Raw genomic sequence first — 16443 nt, 5'->3', positions numbered from 1 at the left:
CTTCCTCAAGGGACCACCAGGATTGCACAGCAGCTCTGTGGCTATACTGTCACTGCTTACTTAAGTGCCTCTATAATCCTTCCACAGAGATGGAAAGCTGGGAGTTCAGAGGCTAACTGTCTCACAGGGTGCCTTTCCCCTTGCACTGGGTGCTGCTGTCACATAGCCAGCTCAGGACGATGTGTCTGTACTTGCAGAAGGAGATACAAGAGTTTCCACTCTTGAAAACAAAGGGTCCCTAATCCCTAAGAGTTCTTCAATACAGCACAGGCACAGCAGAACCAGAATAGAAGCAACTGCATCTGTCACCGCGCCGCAAACCACTCATCGTGCAAATTGCTTTCCAGTTTTGTTTTAGGCAGGATTTTTAGATATGCAGATTGACAAACAAACAAATTCCACAACTTTAAAAAAGAGGAAAGCTGGGGATTCTCCCTGTACCTTTGGTGTGTCCTTTTTTAGAGCTGATGGAGCCTGAATGAGGGACCTCATCGTTATAGATTGCATACACAGTGTTGTTCCTCTGCAGGGAAACACACATTTCTGAAACACGACATTCAGTAAGAGGAAGGCCTTTAAGCAAATGACTTTTTCTGAAAGAATTCAGCAGATCTCTGCATACATCACGAGACTCTTTCCCATGTCAGCTGCCACCATCTACACAGAGCTTACACTAAAATAAACTTGAAGACTCAGCATTACGATCCTGGTTAATATCAAGCAGAAGTTCTCTCAATCATTGCAACAGTCCTTGAGGCTCAATATGCTCAATAGGACAATTTCCATGGGTTCTGTTGGGCAACCACTTCCCAGAACTTCCCATTCTCTGCTTTTCTGTGTATCTCTTTCTCACTTAGCAACAAGGTTCTGTGAAAATGTCTGCTCAGGAAAAGAAGCCATTTCAAGTGTTCTTATGAAGGACAAACCATGAATATTTTTTACAAAAAAATTTACATACAGCTGCACCTTATTTGCCCCGAATAAAGAGCTTCAAAGGTGTTGAGAAATGTTTCCCCACCTGCTGTGCAGTTTGCAAATGCTAGCAGTGTAGGAAGATGGCATCAGCATAGCTCAGCTTGTAAAGATTGTTTGTATTACAGTTCCAGCATGATACAGAATAGGAGAGTCGAGTGGTTTGGCAATATTTGACCAATTTTTTTTTAAACATATAAATGTAATGACACCCTACCACCAACCCACAGCAGAAATGCAAAGACACACCCAGACTCTTAAGAATGGGAACAATGTGTAGATGCTAAAAAATAACCATGGGCAGATCTTGTGGTATTTTATGATCACACTAGCATAAAGGAAGTTTCTGACTAGAAAAAGAAATCATTACTGGTGAAGCAGTCAGAAGGCAACAGCAAAACCCAAATGTGATCTAAGGTGAAACGCAAAACACATGCAGCTGGGAGGGCTAAGGTGGGTGATCGGCACCAGGCTGGGCTGAGCTGACAGCTGGCTCTGTGCTTCAGCCACCACTCAACAGAAATTGCAGAAACAAAGCCATGGGGACCGTGCACCAATGTTCATCTATTTGATGGACAATACTTCAAGTGTGTGAAAGACTCAACTAGAAATTTCTAGGGCAACTTCTAATTCTAATTTTGAATATAGGGAAAATATTTAAAAGCTCTTTACAATTAGGGTGGAGGCATTGGGGCAGGTTGCCCAGATAGGCAGTGGATGCCCTGTTCATGGATACTTGCAATGTCAGTCTGGACAGGGCTCTGAGCGCTTGATCAAGCTGTAGGGGTCTCTGTTCAAAGCAGGGGAGTTGGGGTAGCTGATATTTAGGGGTCCCTTCCAACTCAAACAATTCTACGATTCTATGATTCTAATTGTAGCCAGAACTGCAAATGATCTGCCAAGCCACCAGTATGCTCACCTTGATGCATATTAGCAGATCTAGTCAGTCAGGTCTGGCTATAGCCCTACATGCTTATTTTGGCTGGTTTCATTTAATTTGCATGTACTGTCAGGTAGACATGATAGCAACACAGCAATTAAACCTTACTTACCTTGGACTCGTATGCTTTGTAGAGCTGCCCCAGTGTCTGTCCCAGAGCACTCTGTGTCATGTTGACAAGGTACCTGCCAGGCTGCCACTGCTGCGCTAGGCTGTCCATGTACAGGTACTCCAGGCCCAGCCCTGTGCCATCTCCTTTGGTGTGCTTTGGCAGCTTGTACAGAGCAAACCTGCAGCAGTGACAAACAAATTTTGTTTTTCTCACAAACCATTCTACCTCAATGCATAGGTCCATCTCTTCTCCCCCATGAGCATGTAAGGACCAAGGTGACCACAGAGATGCCTGCACAGGGACACCAGTGCTAACACTCTGGAGCCAGCAGCACCGTGTCCCTGCGGGCACCTTCAGTCTGCTTCTCTGAAGAGGCTTAGCCAGCACCAAACTACCCTTGCTATGGCCACACTGTTGTCAGTACCCTAGAATAACTAGCCTTAGTTTTCCCTCACTGCACCCACATCCCTCCTGTGGCTAAAATGTGAATGTGAGCATCTGAACACAACTCTGTCCTGCATCTTTGTGGGGTTTTCACCCTCGGCACAAAGGATGAGGCTGAATGAGTTGTGCCTAGCATTTCAGTGACTGAACTGTGAGCTCAGCATCAGGGAGATGAAGCAGGGAAAACTATGCAGGGATGCACACTGTGGGGACATCCTCTGGTGTCCCATGCAGCCACCAAATCCATGCTGCTTGCTCCTGGCTTTCGTAAACAGGAAAAGGCTGAGCCTGAACTTCAGGTCCCAAACTCAGTCTGCCATTCTCTTGGTCAATATGGATAACTCTTACCAACAATTTCTTATTCTATACAAATAGAATTATGTATTTATATGAGCCATAATTACACTGTATATTAAATCATAAAATTATATAATTCCACTTGTTCATACACACATAAATAAGCACGAAACCATGATTAATTATAATCCTTCAATAGCAGACACACATTCTGCTGAGCTGTTGCAAGTGGAATATTTACAAACAATCAGTAAGAAACACAAATCTCTTCAAAATTGCAGAGTACTTGACATTGTTGGCAAATGGGTCCGTTTCTACTAGTGTATCTGATGAAGTAAACAGGTTTTCCTAGTACAAAAGTCCATGGGATTAATTGCAGTCTAATTAATTGAGCCACTTGCTTTGAGTGCTCTGCTTAAGTAATTTGTTATTTATGTCAATAGTAAGAACTGAGCGGCATTATTTTCGGTCCTGTGCATAATGCTTAGCAATAATGCAGTCTGACTGCACTTAACACTGTCAGTATGTCAGGAGGAGTAGGTCCTGCCCAGATAAATTACAGTTGGTTTAAAAAAAAAAAAAAAAAAGGCAGCTCAGAAAGCAGGTAAAAGCACCAGAACAGCATTTTGCTAGAGGGACACTTAATCCATGGAAGGGCACACATACAGACTGAGGAGAAGCACACACCATGCTAGTGATTCTTGTAATCCACCTGCATCCCCACTGTCTGAGGGATGTTCCAGGAGAAGGTGAAGAAGGAATTTGCAGGGGAGGTCTGGTGAGAGCGTTTCCTACTTGAGAAGCTGCAGCCATCCCTTCACTTGCAATGAGGTTTTGGAAAGAAGACAAATAGTAGTAGTTATACAGGTAGGAGATGAACCAAGAACTGCTGCCTGAAGCCTTTCCAAGCTCCTCCAAAATGTTCTGGAAGGTCGGTGCTTTCCCCATGTTTACAGCCCTGCAGCTGACGTGCTTACAGGAATGCCCACTCCCAGGTGAGCTGAGCACTTGACCTGACAGATGAGTGCCTCAGCAATTAAAGCTGGATGAAAGTCCTCACTGCTAACTGCACAGGAAGTTTCTCAAGCGCTTAAAGTATTGAAGTGTTGTGGGAGTGGACTGAAATTACTTTCCTGACAATCAGGAAAAAGCAAAGTTATTAGCAGCAAAGAATCTGATTAACACAGCCACAGTGCTTGCTTCTGAGTGAGCACTGAATTACTAGAAGCAAATTTTAACCACCTTTTAATCTCTTTTTTCCACATCCTATAAAAACCAATGCACAGCCCTGGCTTCAATCCCTGGCTCTGTGTGCACAAGATGATTCTCAAAGAGTGCAGTGAACTTGGGCCAATAAAACAGAGACTTCTGCTCTCCTAAGGACAGTGGGCCTGGGGCCATATGCTGTGTGCAGGGGCTGGTGAGGTGAGCTCCCAGGTGAAACAGCACCTGTGGCCATTGCCAGCACTACCACTCATGGAAGGAAGTGCAGGCAAGCCAGGGACACAGGTGGGAGGACCAGATTCATGGCACAGTCTGGGTTGGAAGGGACCTTACAGATCCAGCTGTCCCCCAGTAGGACGCCTCCCAGTAATGTGAGCTGCCCAAAGCCCCCTCCCACTCAGCTTTTGGCATTTCCAGGGAGGAATCAGAGTGATAAGGGAAGTGATTCCTTCAGTCTAGCAGCAAAGAAAAGGTGTGTGAGTACTGGTAATAAGCAATTATGGAGAATTGCAGCAGGAAGCCACTGAACAGCAGAGACTCATACAGCTCTTGCAAGTGAAAATAAAAAAAAGAAAAGCTGTGTTTATTTTAAAGGGTGTCAACATCCTTTGCTTAAGAGGAAGCTTTTCTCAGCAGTTTCAGTTCTGCTTCGTAGCACCTGACTTCAGAATCAGGAAGAAGCAGAGGATGTTTGTCAATAAACAAGCACGACCATGCTGACAGGCAAGCTTCTCTTTTATCAGGTCACGATATGTTTGGAAGATCTCCCCTCTTCTCCCTACTACTCCTGTCAGAAGGGACCAGGGTCTGCAACTTATTCTGAAAGAAATCATTGTTTTACAGAGAAATGAAATATTTCTTATCACCAATTTCTTGGCTGCCTGCACCAATTCAGATTCTGATTCCCAAAAAATGACTTTTATCTGGAGGTGCATTGATAAGCAAGATGGGGCTGGCCCAGTCCCTCAGGAGCTCAATGTGCGCAGCACACTGCCTGTGCTTGGGAGCCCCTGGTGAGCCATGTGTGAGGGTGGTGGTACAGAGCAGCACCACCTCCTCTATCACTCATATCTGAACTAATTAATGCTCTATCATTCTTATTTTAAAGTGCCTAGTATTTGTCCTTCAGAGGCTTCAGTGCTTTTTTTCTTTTCTTTCCTTTTTTAAAAGCCCTTGCTTTACTTTCTAAACATGGGTTGGCTGTTTTGTGATTACACTTCGTGTCTTTCATCTTCAAGGTGCATTAACCCAGTTAATCACTTGGCACCTAAGTGCTGGCTGGGCGCTGCCAGACACCGCTTTCCCACACAGCCACGGCTGCCTGCGCTCCTTGTGCGTCTCCCAGCCCACTCGGGAGGCAACTGGGCTTCAGCTCCCTTGCGTGGCCAGGGGCCATCAGTGAGATCAGGGCAGGGTGCGGGCATTTTCCCAGCAGTGCTGCTGCAGGCAGTTGTGGTGCTGGCACTGGAACACAGGTGAGGCTGGCTTTGATCATCAGAAATGAACGCTGCGTAAACCTGTCATTATTTTGCAGTTAGTCATAACAGAGCAGCGTGGTTTGTTCCATGGAATGAAATCACCTTTCAGTAACCTAGCCCAGGTTTTCCTAATGTAAAATTCAGCTACTCAGAGGCAAGAAGGATTAAACCAATGCTTGCTATGCATTACTTCCCAGTGACCCGCCTACTTTGCACAGTGTAATTTTAGGCATTATTTACTCATCCAGTTTCCCTCCCGTGTGCGGTGCTTACTTACCAGTCCACTGCCTCCCCGTCTTCGTTCCTGCAGGAAATCTCCACTGCCGACAGGGCTGGGGAGAAGAGCAGCAGCAGCAGAGTAGGGCCGCGCCACGCACAGCTCGCAGTCATCTCGGCGCGTGGCACAGTGAGCGCAGGGCAGGCTCCGAAAACAGAAGTCGCCTGCGTTTCCTCAGGCTGCCTGTGAACGCCCCCAGCATCGGCTAGAAGCTCGCGCGCGTCAATCCGGGCAGAAGAACGGACACGTGAAACTCGTCAATCTTGTACAACTACCCGAAAAAGCTCAGTTTTCAGACAAGCAAACCAAACCCACTTTCTCCTCTCTGCTTTTCCATGCAGCCTCTGCAGTGAGCTCAGCCTTTGCATCATTCCCGGTTGCAAAGCCCCCAGTTCAGCTCTGTTCCTCCATTTGCCCATGGGCACTGAACGTCCATTTGCAGGGACTGACAGCAACAAAAGCCTCTGAGCCATAGCAATTTACTTCCAGTTGGTTAGTAAGGTTTTTAAATTCCCTTTTAAATGCACTAGCATTTATCTTAGGAACAAAGTCTGAATTGAACCTAGTCTTGAAAATATTCTCGTCTCCTTTCCCATTACACTTGCACTGGAATAAGTTAATATCAGGTACGGGACGAGTCAGCCTCAGGGAAAGTCTATTGCAGTCAGCACTGGATGTTTTAGCAGAAAAGAAAACCCCATGACCCTACAGTATTTTTCCTTCCCTCCCATTGCAGTGTCTCCAGCACGGCAGAAGCTGTGCAAGTTGGACTGCGTCTGACCAAAGCAGGATGAAAGCAATTAGGGCTTAGCGCAAACAAAAACAATGATCCCAGAAAGCCAGGATTGTAGAAGTGTGAATTGAGAGCTGAATTTTGCTGCTCAGACTTGCTTCTGATCCCTTTCATGAGCAACCAGGAATCCGGTTGCAACAAAACCCTTTCAACCAGCCCAGCCCGGCCCTTCTTTCCTTCTTTCTCTCGGGAACCACAACATGCACAGATGGGGCAACAGAAAACAAAAGTCATCAAGAACATGACAGCTGCTTTCATTCTTTGTTTGGGAGTTGTGCCTGCTCACAAAGCCACCTGCCTGCCCTGCACTGAAGCTTTGCTTCAGTGCCCCTGCAGCTCCGCGTACGATTTGCTAAAAGATCTGCCCTCCAAGAAACGTTTTAAAGTCTGTCATAGCTGCTACTCATAAAGACATCTCAAAGCATTTATCCTTCTATCAGAACTTGGAAATATTTTCATTATCACAGGTAATCACAGAAATAAAACAATAAACGTTGCTTATGTTTCACTGCCTAAGTGTAACTAATGCCTCTGCTGAGTTCTGAGTTACAACTATAGCATGTGTTTTTTTCCCTTCAGATTAAGGATATAGAAGTGCTCAACTGTGAATATGGCAAGAACACAATCAAATTCCTTCGCCTTCATAGAGAAGGGAAGAAGCACTTTGTTAAAGAAGTGGAAGTGTGCACACATCTCCGGCTGACTTCTGCTCATGAGTATTTGGATGGAAACAACTCTTTAGTGATACCTACAGACACCATTAAGAATATTGTCCTGGTGTTGGCCAAAAAAAATGGGGTATCTTTTACTTTTTAGCTATCCTTGCTTTTCTTGTCTCTTCACTGGGAAGTGTTTGTTATGCAGCATTTTAAACAGAAGGGCTCTAAGTAGCTTAGTCTCTTCTTAATTCTGTTAACTGTGCTCTTACCTCCCTCAGTTCCTCATACCGTAAAGAAAATCTGCAGCTCAAGTTCTCTCTCTTTTAATGAAATCCACATTCAGCATTACATCCAGGGACTCCAGCTCCCAAGCTGCAGAATGGGAGATTTTTAGCTGGATCTGGATGTTTATTTGCAGCATTTGCTGCAAGCTGATCAAGTGAGTAAGCTCGCAGAACCAGAATTGAAAGAAATCTGTATTTTTAACAACATTGATGCTCCCTAAATATTTACAATTAGAACAATCTGCTCTTGTATGTGAGGTAATTGCTTCATTCTAATAATATTCTTTGCTGCCTTAGATCTCAAGTATAGAACAATTTGCTATAGATATCTGCAAACACTTCATGACAACATTTTGCCAAGTGGCGTACGTCAAAACCTACGTTCAGGAAGTGCCATGGCAACGTCAATACCAGGTATCTGAAATACTAATGCATTCCCTTGGCTCGTGCTGGAGCCATTTGCCACTCTCTTACCCTGCTTTCCTGTGAAGGTGATGCTTTCTGCTTTCTGCATTTTAACTCACATGTCTACTCTGGATTTTAGAACGGCGTTCCCCACATCCACTCATTCATACTTGTTCCTGATGGGATTCGCTTTTGCGAAGCTGAGCAGTGCCGGAATGGTGAGAAAAGACTTTGCAGCTTCCCCTGCTTCTCTGTAAATATTTCTGCTGATGACAGAAGGTTGCTTTAGGGACAGCAAAAGCCATGGCAGGGCTTACAGAGGAACAAAACCTCTCCAGAGGTCTAAACCAAGGAATAATTTTATGGTCTAATTATGTAGTCCTTGATCTCTGAGAGACAGCTAAAGAACAGCTGAGCATTGGCCCCACATTCCTGCTGAAAAAAAAAAGAGAAAGCCCATGCAGGTTTCCAGTGCCTTTTGGCATAATGTTTTGTAATGTTCACAGTAATGTTGACAACTACTACATTTTTCTCAGCCTTGATATAATTAATTTTATCTTCTTGAAAAAAATTAAGAAAGAAACCTGAATGAAGAAAAAAATATATTATGCTTTCTTGAGAAGCTTCTGCTTCCAGTATATGAACTGAATCTAAATATTTCATCATCATGATAATTCTGCATGCAATTTTGCAATTTCAGCCTTTACAAAGGCTTTCTGAAAAAACTGCCTTTCCTTCTTAGTCTTTTCTTCATGCAGACCTTCAGTTGTTTCTTCAGGATTCCCTGCTTGGGTGAATAATAATCAGAAGATTTTCAACTCCCTTTTATTCTCCTTATAAGTGAGCCTTTTCTATCTTTAGCATCCTCCCATGCACCTAGCAGCCAGACACATAAATTTACTTCTCTGTTAACCCTATGTTTTAACACTTTACTCATCATTAAAAGAAAACTTGTGAGGCTTAATAGAATTACAACCTTTTCTTTTTCTTCTTCTTCTTCTTCTTTTTTTTTTCCTCCCCTGCACTATTTCAATTGATTGGAGGCTTAGAATTTTTTAAAACCTGAAAACATCAGAAGTAACTTAATCACAGCATTGCAGGGTTAGAAGGGACCTCTAAAGATCATCGATTCCAATTCTCAGTGGAGTTGCCATCAGATAACTGAAAAAACAGTACAAGCACAAAAGCTTCTGAAAGCACAGGGACATTCAGCTCTTTAAAAACTTTGTCTAGGTGTTATAGTTCTACCTAGACATCTACCCAGCCAGCATTTCTTTAAAGCATTTGTTGCAAGCATTCTTTTCAAACAACAGTATGCATTTGAATATGAGATACTTCAAGGTACACTGGTAGTATTTGCATTACATTTGTACCCAATTATCTTATACCTGAGCAATGAAGTCATCAAGATCTGAAGCAAATCCAGTATATTCTGTTCAACAATATTGGGCAGATAAGATAAATCTTTAGATTCTACAAAGCTTTGGTGAATAATGAGGGAATGTAGTCAAAGTAATAGATAACACCATTCAAAAAGCAATGATGAATGTAAACAAGAAAATAAATGGATGAAATACAGTTTTAATCATACCCAGTAACAAGGTATTTAAACAAACAAACAAAAAAACACTCTAAACAATCATGTCATTTGGAAATATCCATCACAGCAAAATTACTTTCAGTTTAACTTTCACTGAATCATAGAATGGCCTGGGTTGAAAAGAACCTCAAAAATCACCTAGTTTCAACCCCCCTGCTTGGGAGCTACCAGACCAGGCTGCCCAGAGCCACATCCAGCTTGGCTTTGAATGCCTCCAGGGACGGGGCATCCACAACCTCCTTGGGCAACCTGTTCCAGTGCGCCACCCTCTGAGTGAAAAACTTCTTCCTTATATCTAACCTAATCCTCCCCTGTCTCAGTTTAAAACCATTCCCCCTTGTCCTATCACTATCCACCCTCATAAACAGCTGTTCCCCCTCCTGTTTATATGCTCCTTTCTTCAAAGGCAATTTAATAAAAGTGTGTCAGTCCTCCAAGTCAAAGTCAGGATTACTATGTGCCGGGCTTACTGAAGGATTAATTTTAAACTAGCTAGTGTGTGCATGAAGAGCACAAAGCAGCAGCATAGGCTTCAGCAGTGACCATCTATATGGGCTCTGGGTAAGTCTGCATGGTGTAAAGTTCCTCTTTCCCAAATTTGCATTTTTGGCAGCTCTGCTCAGTGAAATTTTCAATTATCAGTTTGGTGTAATCTAAATGACTGACCACATGAATTTTTTCAGCTGCCATCCAAAATGACAGAATAAAATGTTCAGGACACAACTGTTAGGTCTTGAGAAAATTATAATCCGCCCATGCAGCATTGATCTGCAACAGCTCATTTTATAAATAGTGGCTACAAGGAAAACACTGTCAGTTTGAACCTGTGGGTGGTATCTGTATTAATGCCAGTTCCTGCTAATTAGCTGAACTGCAAGCATTTGCATTGGCTCCTTGCCCTCGCGTTCTTAGGGATGCAAAACACAACAGGATGGATATGTAAAGTGAATTTCTGGCTGAGGCTCCCAGTCTTTGTATAACCTACCTTTCAACACTTCTCCATGTTAGAAAAGGCCTCCCTTTACCTCTCCTGTGCACCACAGCACCAGTAGCCCATTTCATTTCCCTTTTGAGCAATTAGTGATCGATCCCCAAGTTGACATCAGTAACAGCCTACCTGATATGCATCCCAGCTCCAAGGAAGTGAGAGAAGAGGTGTCCTCGATTCTCCACTGCAGGTCACTCAAGAAGATTCTCTTCTTTCTAGACTGAGCTCTGATTTCAGTGGCTTCTATCTTGTTTCTTGCCTTCTTGCTAACATCAGCACACAGAAAATAATTTTTAGAAGTAGTTAGCCTTGCAGCAGAAATGTGCAAGTCTTGGAGTAGTCACTACCTGACGGCTCTAGAACTGCTACTACAAGTGCACAAGCAGAGATCCTTTCTGTCTGCCTCTGAAAAGGGCTCATGCTATCGCATATTTCTGGCTCACAGGTCCTCTGGTTGTTTTTGCTGGAATTAAAGATCTGAAACTTATGAAGACAACACAGTCCGGATTTGAAGGCTTCTACAGAAATGAACACACCACGCTTCCTCAAAGGAATGACAGGATTTTATGTGGAGAGCTCTTCTGCAAGTGGTCATACGGCGAATGCAGAGATTTTGATTTTGACTGCATGTGGTATATATAAAGCTTAATAATATTTATCACCCAATCTTTGATCCCAAAGTCCCTCTGTGCATTGCAGCAGGGTAAGGGCCAGACCTGCATCTGCCAAGCACAGCTGCTCCCGTAGGTCTCAGCAGAGGCTCTAAGCATTCAGTACTGGGGCAAAAAGCAATCCCTGCAGCTAAATCAGCTGCTGTCTCTAATGGTCCATTGGACAGCAGGATTTAAATGGACAGTCTGTAGCTCAATTCAGAACACTAAGAGAACAGCTTCACAACTCATTTGTTAAGTATTTTTAACAAAACATTTGCTGGCAAGTATAGAGTTGGCAAGGGAGGAACTGGGAGGAGACAGGACAAATACATTGATCTTCTGTGAAATCTCATGTGCTTTTTCTGACAAAAAAGACAGAGAAAAGTAGAAAGAAAATGAGCACAGTAAAATATGATGGATCTAGACAGAAGTTTTGTAAGAACATGTTTTATCTCTAGGGCCAAAGTCCGGGATTGCATCCTTGAGGCCTTCTCAGGGCCACCTGACTGTGGGGATTATTCGCCCTCTTACCAGAAGACCATCAACTGCATCCAGATGTGTGTCCTCTCCCGAGTGTCACAGGTATTGTCTTTCTTTCTGTTGATGTTTTACTTTAACAATAGTAAACATCAATTGGTCCTTTGAGAGGACCAAAATGAACCAATCTCCTCTAGCAGTCTTAAGACGGAACTGTTTGGTGGTGCAGCTAGATGGTCTGAAAAACTATAAATGCTCTCACAATTTCAATCCTGAGAATTCCTGCTTATTAGCTATGACAATAATGAGGGAGAATACTGCTGCATGCTTGGTAGGATATGAGTAAGTGTGAAAGGAACACTAAAACAGCTACCACACATTCAGTAGAATGCATTTATCAGCTGTGCATATTTTGGAGAAAGGAGATGTTGCTCTGTTTTTCTTCACACTGAGGGAAAACATCTCAAGGCTGTTGGCTGAGAAATATCATGATTCATTGCTCTGTTTTCATATTTTCAGGTACAGGTCATAGAAGTCATCCTGAACAACACCTTTTATAATGTGGTAGACATGAAGGCACTAGGCTGTACCAATGACAAAGAAGTAAGTAAATGCTCCAGTTTGCCAGAATTGCTCTATAAATACACAGCCATAAAGCACAGCAGCCTCTCTGCATAGAACACAGAGTTAAAGGGAGCAATTTCCCCCCGCCCCAGTAAAAGCTCTACCTTACCACTAAAGGAGTTCTACACTAACTACAGGAGAAGAATGATTGCCTTCTTATGTTGCTAAGCACAGGAAAATGTTTTGGAGATCAGAGAGATCCGTATCAGATGTCTAAAAGTAATCATTCATTTTTATTGCATTATGATTTTAGTGATAATGTCAACTTGTGCAGGTCTAACCAAGTAGAATTAGTCTCATCATCCTTTCACATGACCTGGCAATTTGAAATGCCAGTACAATATGGCTCTTCTTTCTACTCCACTGGCAGTGCTGCTGAGGCCAGTGAGGATCCTTGGTGCTGTGAGGTCACAAGCAGGTTAGCCAAAGCCGTAGACTTTATCTCTAGATGACAGAAGACCAGCATTCTAAGACAGCAGTGAAGGAATTGTTCTGTAGTCATTAGGAGCCAAAGCAGGCTGGTCCAGCAGTGGACAAGGTATATAAACTGACATATATTATATTAAATTATATAAATATATAAACATTATATATATTATATACGTATAAACTTAACATCAAGCAGAATGACAGACAAAGGAGCTACAGTGTATTTTCTCCTTCTTCCACAGCTGCTTTAGCTGTTGGACAGGTTCAGCTGGAAGTTTGTTCTATTATCCTTACTTGACAGAGAGAAACTTGGTTACTTCATACTGCATTTGTTGTTTTGACAGTTCAATGGTCCGTAGGCAGCTTATACTCTGGCTTTCCTTTCAAATTGTGATTATCCTGCCACCCTGTACTACTTTTGGCCTCTTGCAGGGACATTATAAAGCTACTTTCATCTGAGATGACAAAATCTACCATTGAGGTCCAGAAAGGATGTCATGGACCAACACATGATTTTGAAAGGAGGAGAATAGGTGCAGTTTCTTCTGTGATTGTAATGACACATCCTTGTCTCAGGCATGACATCTGTGTTCCTTCTCCACAGGTTCTGGTTCCAGTGGAAACTCCCTATGGTTCCTGTGCTTGCACGCTTGGCAGAAAGAAGTACTTAGAAGCACAAAGCCACATGATAAAAGATGAGAAGGAAAGTCAGTTTGGACTGGTAGCTGCTCAGGGAAAGTAAACCTCTTGGCTTCCTGTGTACATTCCTGATAAACTTGCAGTATGGCTTTCCTATCAGCATATACTTACTACTGGCTTCTTTCACATTGACTACTTTCCACTCTGTGAACTCCTAGATTGGGATTTCTAAATGAGCCTCAGAAATTCAGATATCAGAGTATCTCCCTGGAACTCAGTGTGATTTGCAGACTGAAATCCCAGCTGGAAACATTATAGTTTTTATATTTTTAAATCAGCTATTCCCAGACTTAACGAATTTGATGATCTTTAACATGTTTTTGACACACAAAATAAGCAACTATGTATGTTGTCTATTCATATTCCTTCAGTAAAATGAATATACAGGCACAATACCGGATGTTTCACTGATGTAACCTGTGCCAACCCCTTAATGCCACACTGATCTAGAGAGTTGAAGTTCTGACCTAACAACTGAGTGAGGAATCAATCAGACACTGATTTCTTTGTGAAGGAAATAATAAAAAAAATAAAAATCTAACATATCTTCTGTACAGCATGACTAGTTACAGCTGTTTACTAATTTCTCTGCATGCGTTTTGATTGCATGGCTGCTGCTGCTATTCATCAGAATATACAGTTACTTTATAATTACTTTTATATTAATCATTGAGGTGTTTGAGGATTTGGGCTATCTCTGTAATTTTAATTAAATAGCTTTCTTTGGTCTAATAATCTCACCATGACTTCAGAGCAGGCAGAAATCAATCTAAGTAACCCTATTATTCTTAGGAAGATGCAGAAATACAGGATGCATTGAGATAAAACTACAGAACCAGCAATTCTCATCTCAGAAATGGCAGCTACCACATTTGCAATAGAAATCCTGCTCAACTTCTAACAGCTTCTAACCACTGCTTTCATTTTCTCCAAGTTTCACTGTCACAGAATTCCATGTGACAGAGACAGCAAATCCAATTGGAAGTGCCCTAAGTTATGTCTGAAAACTGCAAATTGGTTTCCTTCGTGCCTCCTCAGCATTTCTCTGAGTACAGAGGGTAAGCTCAGAAATACTGAAAAAGAACATGTCCTGCACCATACCCCATGACAGGAACTTGCCTTGGTGAACAAGATTAACAGTTGTAAAGGGAAGGCACTGTTCACAATCCTGAGACAACACCTCAGAAACAACAGAACAAATGACACCACAGAGTGAATCTGCCCCAGATCTGCTGTTCTTTGGTCACTTGTTGATTCTGAAGGCTCCATTAGTGACACTGATAGGTTTTGCTGGGGATGTGCATTCTTACCTTGTTTGACTTGATTTGTATTGTACTTGTGGGCTTGGGCTTATGTCTTGCTACTTCTATATTTAGGTGCTTATAATTTATTAATTTATCTCTCAAGGGCAAATAAAGAGCAATATAAAAAACCAAACAAGTCAGTACTTGACTCTTTGTGAAATAAGAAATAAAACAATTTCCTACTTGCATATACATATAAACATCGTATGGAATGATATTTTAGTTCAGACAATTTTACCTCAAAAAGTGATCAGCATTGCTCCAAATGACAGTTCACTACCAAGTGATAAAAACAAAAGGAAAAAAGGCTCATATTGCACATCTCAATCTTTAGCCCTTTTTAAGCAAAGCAGATCATTTATTCTGCTCTTCACTACCAACTTTCTTTCTACCTGGTGAGAAATGAATTGCACTAAGTGGAAGGTTGTTTGTCATTACTATTAGTGCTTCATCTGTGGGCTTACAAAGTAGAAATGGATTAAACTTCATGGCAGAACAAGGATGCAAAGAAGCAACTAGTTGTTGATTTAAATTATTCTGTAGCTAAAAGCACACATACACTCTTGTAATGTGGCTTCTATAGATCTCCACACACACAGACACTCAGCAGTCCTTACAGACATCTCAGCGTAGCCCCATCCAGCACTGCAAAACCTGAGTCATGCATATGAACATATTCCTTCCAATGTAAGCATTTAGACAATAGGAAGCAGCCCAAATCTTCTATATGACAACTAGAATCAGATCACAATGGGATAAATAATTCCTGAAAATGGGACTTAGCTACATTATTTGGGCCCAATCCCTAACCAAATTCCTTTTTATCTTCACAGAATCACAGAATGGCAAGGTTGGAAGGAACCTCCAACCCCCCTGCCACATGCAGGGCCACCAACCTCCCCATTTAATACCAGACCAGGCTGCCCAGGGCCCCATCCAATCTGGCCTTGAACACTTCTAGGAATGGAGCATCCATAGCCTCTATGGGCAGCCTGTTCCAGCACCTCACCACTCTCACTTCCCCCTGACACCCAACCTAAATCTTCCATCCCTCAACTTACAACCATTTCCCCTTTCAACTTAAAACCATTTCTACCTTCTTTAGATTTGGTCTCCATGATGGTCAGCAAATAGGAGGATCTTGGCTGCAGTACGTCTCCCTGTTCCTGTGCTGACTGGCAGCAGGGCAGGGGATTTGACCGTTGCTTTGCTCCTTCATGCTGCCTCCAGGAGATGGAGGAGTCTCTAAATTACCCATTCAGTGTGATAGCAGGGAGACCTGCAGCACTGAGACTACTGTCACTCTCAACCCAGTATCAGCTGAGCAATCAGACACTGGGCACCCAAAGCACAAAGCTGGCTTTTAACCAGGACGCCTGCATAGCTCTGCCACTGTTAGAACCACAGTTCTGACATGATATCCAGTACTGCCCATCAGTTGCTTTCTCATCTCAACAGCAGCTGTGTTTTCTGGAAGACAAATGGTAGCTAAAAATAATCTGGCTTTTACTTCCTCTTTCAGACTATACAGTCTTTTTAGAAAATATTTTACCTTTCTCTTACAGAAACAGCAAGGAATACGTAATGGACAAAATCAAGACAGTCACCTACACAAAGAAAATCAAAGAATCACAGGGATTGGAAAGGGTCTCTGGAAATCATCTAGCCCAACCCCCTGGTTCCTAGCACAGACTGTAGAGGCAAGTGTCAGGAGGGTTCTGAATATCTCCAGAGAAGGAGACTCCACAACCTCTGTGGGCAGCATTAGAAAGCTCAGAGAGCAG

At 42.7% G+C, this 16443-nt stretch overlaps 2 protein-coding genes across 9 annotated transcripts in view; one reads left to right on the top strand and one right to left on the bottom strand.

Annotated features, from left to right (window-relative positions):
• DNASE2B (deoxyribonuclease 2 beta) overlaps positions 1-7159 on the bottom strand; it is a 26402-nt gene extending 19243 nt beyond the window's left edge. For 6 of the 8 annotated variants that reach the window (XR_007377033.1, XR_007377031.1, XR_007377030.1 and 3 more), the window contains exons 1-3: positions 5745-7159; positions 2025-2202; positions 442-523 (exon numbers count right to left, since the gene is read on the bottom strand). Coding sequence is in view for 1 of the 8 variants with exons in the window: in XM_048944965.1 (XP_048800922.1) it covers positions 442-523; positions 2025-2202; positions 5745-5857 (373 nt within the window). In the remaining 7 variants the exon portion in view is untranslated. The remainder of the gene's footprint in view (positions 1-441; positions 524-2024; positions 2203-5744) is intronic. The other 2 variants (XR_007377036.1, XM_048944965.1) reach the window with 2 other exon arrangements.
• Positions 6444-16443, top strand: LOC125693050 (uricase-like). Its single transcript, XM_048944452.1, has 9 exons — positions 6444-6518; positions 6897-7004; positions 7117-7335; positions 7778-7894; positions 8025-8103; positions 10919-11105; positions 11585-11708; positions 12123-12206; positions 13261-16443. Exons 1-9 carry the CDS (start codon positions 6444-6446, stop codon positions 13396-13398), a joined length of 1131 nt encoding a protein of 376 aa, XP_048800409.1. The 3' UTR covers positions 13399-16443.

The sequence above is a fragment of the Lagopus muta genome, chromosome 5, assembly GCF_023343835.1.
Source record: "Lagopus muta isolate bLagMut1 chromosome 5, bLagMut1 primary, whole genome shotgun sequence".
NCBI classification, from domain to species: Eukaryota; Metazoa; Chordata; class Aves; order Galliformes; family Phasianidae; genus Lagopus; species Lagopus muta.
The sequence above is the reverse complement of the archived record's forward strand: the minus strand, read 5'-3'. Positions and strand labels throughout refer to the sequence as shown.